We start from the raw sequence: 5,830 nt of genomic DNA on the forward strand, positions 1-5,830 counted from the left end.
CAACTTTCGTATAGAATTTTTTTTAGAAAACGTATAGTTTAGTACTCAAACGTATAGATTAGTACATTTGGGAAGCGTACAGACAGAAAACGAGCGAGCTTGAGTTTGGAAGATAGAGCAAAGAACAGGGATCCTTAACCTCCGCCTTCGTTCTCAAGATATGGATAATGTCTAGAGGTTTATAACGAGTACGTCTATGCTCAAGTAATGTTGTTGCAGTTGAACTCGTAAAAACAAGATCGAGTTGCCGTGTAACTAAATATGAGAGAATCTCGTATGCCACTGAAAATTGTCCTAATTCCTTATATGCTATTGGTCCAAATTTCTACATCCTCTTATATCACTCCTATCTGTTGACTGTGTGTTGACCGTTAACTCCTAAGTAAAAAAGACATATTTGTTCTTCTGAGTATATGAAGCTGGAAATGCATAGTCACTATTGGTCCAAATTTCTACACCCTCTTATATCACTCCTATCTGTTGACTGTGTGTTGACCGTTAACTTATAAGTAAAAAAAAACATATTTGTTCTTCTGAGTATATGAAGCTGGAAATGTATAGTCACAACTATCAAGGAACTCTATAGTCCACAAAATCACATATCGGTCCATATTCTGTAACATTGATTTTTTTCATAAGCAGTAAGCGCCGCCACCACCATCCACAACAGCAAGAGCACTAGCAAGCTCTGGCACAAACGTAATTCGATCATCAATGGCTTGGAATCAGCTCCTCTTATAGAGTTACGGGTAGTGGCGCGAGTCCCTAACTGGTGGGGCCACCCTTACGGTCCCACATGTCGGAGGCACATGTCCCTACGATACGCCAAAGGTGCGTAATCACAATGGCATACATGATATTATATGAATTAAAAACAAGAGCAGTAATACACAAACTATAGACAAAGTCCCACATGTCGAAGTATGTTTGTCATGTTCTCTCAGCAACTTGAAATCAGTTTTCTAGGTAACACTTTGTTGTAAATATATACTCCATATTTTACTAAAGATGAATAAAAATCGATGCTCCCATTTGAGGCTCAAAAAATAATCATCATGTGCCAATTTTCGGAGCAATTTTTACAGTCCAAATTCCAAAAAAATAAATTAATAATAATAATAAAGAACACCTTGATGCAGAGTTCTCACTTCTCAGCCGAGAGAGCAGAGCAAAGCAACCAACGGTCAAGAACTCCAAATCCCCAAACCTCATACACGTGGTCCATACACCGGAACAATCCCTGCCGTCCATCCCTCTACGGACGGCGAGATGCTGCTCTCGGTCCACGGATCACGCCGTGCACCGGCCATTTCAAAACGCGATAAGAATCCCCCGCCCACGCGCCGCCTCTCCTGGTCTCCCCCCCTCCCGTTAGTTAGAGCCCACAGCCATAGCCATAGCCACCTCCAAGCTCCAAACCCTAGGGATCTATTCCACCATAGTTAGGTGATTCTATCGTAGGGGAGTTAGTAGTCGCCGCGGGGCCCGGATCGGAAGGAATCGGAGAAGAGCCGAGCAAATCGTAGGTTGTTTTCGCGTTTTTTTTTTTTTTGGTTGGGTGGGGTGGTGTTTGTTTTCTTGGGTTTCTTTGGGCGATTATTTTCTTTTCCTGATGCGTGATGGTGTGATTCTGATCTTTTGCAGATCTGCGGGAGGGGATAGGATTCGCGTGCGGGGGGTTGCAGCGGCAGGAATCTGAAGGTGAGATGGCTGAATTTTGGGAGATTTGGTTGGTTTTTTTGTGGGGATTCGTTGGTTCGTGTTCGTTTCCCCCAAACCCTTCTGTGTTTTTTTTCTGGGTCATTTAGTTGCAAATCGATGGGGATTAGAGGATTTCAGGACGAATCTGAGTTGAAAAAACCGGAGCTTAGATGTTTTCTGGTGTTTCTTGGGGGCAATTTCTTGTCTTGGTGGTTTTTTTTTTCTTTTTACTTGGAAGAGGCAGGAGCCAAATCTGAGCCGCGCAGAATTTGTGCGAAAAATCTTCATTCCATTAGTTGCTCATGAGTTCTTCTCACAGATCTCCAGGATGCCTGAAGTGAGGAATTCCGGCGGTAGGGCGGCGCTCGCCGACCCCTCGGGTGGTGGGTTCTTTATCAGGAGGACGACGTCGCCGCCGGGAGCCGTGGCGGTCAAGCCGCTGGCTCGGCGGGCCCTGCCGCCGACGAGCAACAAGGAGAACGTGCCGCCGTCCTGGGCTGTGACCGTGAGGGCTACACCCAAGAGGAGGAGCCCCCTGCCCGAGTGGTACCCGAGGAGCCCACTCCGCGACATCACGTCAGTCGTCAAGGTGATGAACCATTCCCGTAGGCTGTGTGGTGGGTTGGATGTGCTCTGAATCCTGTGAAATTGGTGTGGTCGTTTTTTGTGTGCTGATATCATGTGTAGGACTTCAGGTTTTTATTATTTTGATGCATGGTGTGTTCTTGAGGATTTGTGTCAGTTATCATGTTTAGGTAGGGTATAATTGGTGAATGGTATGTTCTTGAAGATATGATAGTGCTAAGATTGGTGTGCACGTGATTCTGGAATTGTGGTGGTCTTGTGTTCGAGGTTGAATTCTTTACAGATAGTGAATATCACTAGCAAGAGTAGCAGTCTAGGAAATTAAGGTGTCCTTCGACTACTACTGATGATAAATATGCATTTCTTTCTGCTTATCGCAACAAAGTCCCTGAATTTTGTTAGTAAGCATTTCAATCACTAAAATGAGGAACACAATTGCTTGATACTATAATCAATTAGTACCTTTTTATACTTGCAAAATCATATCAGACTATAAATGAATTAGCAATGAGGGACTTCACCAACCGATGCTTCTTCGCTCTTTTTTGTATCTTCTTCGATCTGTCTATCTTATTTTAGGTGATCAGTAATTAGATGACATACTATGCAAAATTTCAGGGAAGTTCAGTGAAATAACAGGCTTAAACTTTGAATGCTCTTCTGATGTGAGTAATCAACTATGACATGTCTAATTTGTTGTACTTGTTTGGTTGTACACACTTGGGGAATTCGGTCTGTTATAACATGAATCATCATAATTCATGACAAATTTGCATTATATGTCGTGTAGCCCACTCCATGATATCACATCAGTCGTCAAGGTGATGAACAGTTCCCATGGGCTTTGTGGTGGATGTTCTCTGAATCCTGTAAAATTGTGTGGTCATTTTGTGCTAATATCATGTTTTAATACTTTAGGTTTGATGCATGGTATGTTCTTGAGGATTTGTGTCAATATATTGTTGTGTTCAGGTTAGGTTATATTTGATGCATGATATGTTCACGGTGATATGGTAATGCTAAATGTTGTGCACATGATTCTGAAATTGTGATTAGGCTTGAGTTGAGGATGTCTTGGTTACCTATTGTGAATATTACTAGCAATAGTTGCAGTCTAGCAAATTAAGTGTCTTCTGGCTACTGCTGGTTATAATTGGGCATCTTTTCTGTCACTGCAACAAAATGGCTGAATTTTGTTAGTAAGAAGCAACGAGGGACTTTCTTCTGAACAAATGGTGTTTTTTTGTTTTTTTCTTTATCTGTTTTGATATGCCTATCCGTCATTTTAAGTGACCAGTAATCAGATAAAATACTGATTAATTTTCTGAAAAGTTCAGTGAAATAACAGGCTTAAAACATGTAAATGTGCCATTCATCCATTTCATGTCTGTTGCATTTCTTAATGATCTTCTGATCATGTGAGGAATCAACTATGATATGTGTGATTCGTTGGACTTGTTGGTTGTACACTTTATGGACTAAAACTAAAGAGCCACCAATTTGGGGGATTGGGTCTGTTTTATCATGAATCATAATTCATGGCTGCTTTGCATTATAGAGGTAGGTGCATTTTTTAGTTATATACATTTTTTTCAATGGTGTGCACCGAAGGTAATAGAGGATGAGGAAATACCTCAATGTTGGAATTTGTGCTATATAGAACCTTGGCAACAGCCTAACTTGCTTGCCTTGCCAGTAGTCATATCTTTTGAGATTCACTTAACCTGAAAAAATTGAACTAAATGTATTCATCAAGCTGTAGTTTACCGGGTGCGATTTCAGTTTGGCTTTGCTACAGTGCTTTCTTCTGTTCTTCTCCTGTTAAATTTTACTCAGTGTTCGATAGTTTAACAGATACTTTCCTGTTAAACTTTAAGGATAACTTTTTGAAGTACTTTGATTGGTACATATTCAGTACTCCGGCTTGTTGTGTATATAGCTGCTTAAATACAAAACAGCTCCTTTTTGGCCTTGATGAAATTCTTGCTAGCTGATATATTAGTCCTTATCTTCATAGCAAAAATAAGTGTATTTTCCGCAGTGTCAAACAACCAGAGTTATATATCTCATTTTATTATAATACCAGTTAATCCAGATTTCACATTTTGCTTCAATGTTGTCATTGGGGGAAAGAGAAAAGGGGTTTTGTTGTTCATTTTGTTGTACATAGTTCTATGTCATTTTTATAGTTATTCATGCCTTTTTTTCCCTGTAGTTGTATTTATGCTCATATGTTGAACATATGCTTGTGCAGTACTGAGTCGTAGCAGGATAACAATGCTGATACATCCTTCAAGTTAATGGATATAATCACGCATCCATGACAATATGCTTATAATTTTACCTACCATTTGCAGGCAGTTGAGAGGAAAAGTCGCCTCGGAAATGCTGCGGTTCGGCAGCAGATCCAGTTGAGTGAAGATTCTTCACGATCTGTGGATCCAGCAACTCCAGTACAAAAAGAAGAAGGTGTCCCTCAAAGCACACCAACACCACCAACTCAAAAGGCCCTGGATGCTGCTGCCCCTTGTCCTGGCTCAACCCAAGCTGTTGCAAGCACATCAACAGCTTACTTGGCCGAGGGCAAGCCGAAGGCATCATCTTCTTCTCCATCTGACTGCTCCTTTCAGACACCATCCAGACCAAATGATCCAGCTCTTGCTGATCTCATGGAGAAGGAACTGTCCAGCTCCATAGAGCAGATAGAGAAGATGGTAAGGAAGAACCTCAAGAGAGCTCCGAAGGCTGCTCAGCCTTCCAAGGTGACCATCCAGAAGCGCACCCTGTTGTCCATGAGATGAGATGAGATGAGATGAGCTGATCACACTGTCCAGAGGAGAGAGTGAGGCCTGCTCAGGCCTGCAACTGCGAGGTTTTCCCACTTGTCTGCTGCTTTCTTAGCCGCTAGTCCTAGCCAAACCCTTTGCATCAGCTGCTCTTCTTCCATCCCTGCTGTGATCCTGGGCTTGTTGAGGCATGGTGCTCAGTTTTGTGTACCATTGAGGGGGATCTCTGCTTGAGGACCCTGGGATATGGGGGGGTAGCCTAGCTCTCTTCTTGAGGGCATAGATAGGATTAGCTGTTGATAATACCATTCGTCGTACTGGTACATGCTTACTGCAGCAGACCTTCAACTGTGTATAGCTTCTGTATATTTACTGCACGCTCCATTGAGACATCGACAACTGTTAGTAGCTAACAAGACAAGATTTTCTGTGACTGTTATTGTATTAACTACAGTATGGCACTTCTGTCGTAGAACATAACTTCTCTTTGGTGTGAACATTGTGACTCGTCGCATAACGTCCTGATTTACTTGATAATACAGTATTGAGCAGTAGAAATCATCAGAACTTTGCACGTTGTTGGTGATTTCCCAATGGAAATTATACTGCTTTACTAGAAAATCATAGAGGCCTATCTCAGTTTTGCATGCTTCCAAGCTGGTAGCAAGATTCAGTCTTTAAGATTGTCTTGGTGATCAACTGTCATTTTTCCCTTTTTTTGGTTGAAAAGGTACCACGATCTAAATAAAGATGGGGAT

The 5,830-nt window shown here is 41.8% G+C and overlaps 1 protein-coding gene across 3 annotated transcripts; it reads left to right on the forward strand.

Annotated features, from left to right (window-relative positions):
• Positions 1 to 1,369: 1,369 nt before the first annotated feature.
• LOC127762733 (protein POLYCHOME-like) lies at positions 1,370 to 5,505 on the forward strand. 3 transcript variants are annotated; one of them, XM_052287206.1, is made up of 4 exons: positions 1,370 to 1,526; positions 1,645 to 1,701; positions 2,021 to 2,290; positions 4,644 to 5,505. In XM_052287206.1, the coding sequence occupies exons 3-4, from the start codon at positions 2,030 to 2,032 to the stop codon at positions 5,085 to 5,087; spliced, it is 705 nt and encodes a 234-aa protein (XP_052143166.1). In that variant the 5' UTR covers positions 1,370 to 1,526; positions 1,645 to 1,701; positions 2,021 to 2,029; the 3' UTR covers positions 5,088 to 5,505. The 3 variants fall into 3 exon arrangements, with proteins under 3 accessions (XP_052143166.1, XP_052143167.1, XP_052143168.1); XM_052287207.1 differs by having other exon boundaries at positions 1,370 to 1,522; XM_052287208.1 differs by lacking the exon at positions 1,645 to 1,701.
• Positions 5,506 to 5,830: the final 325 nt, after the last annotated feature.

Source organism: Oryza glaberrima, chromosome 2 (genome assembly GCF_000147395.1).
Source record: "Oryza glaberrima chromosome 2, OglaRS2, whole genome shotgun sequence".
Taxonomy (NCBI): Eukaryota; Viridiplantae; Streptophyta; class Magnoliopsida; order Poales; family Poaceae; genus Oryza; species Oryza glaberrima.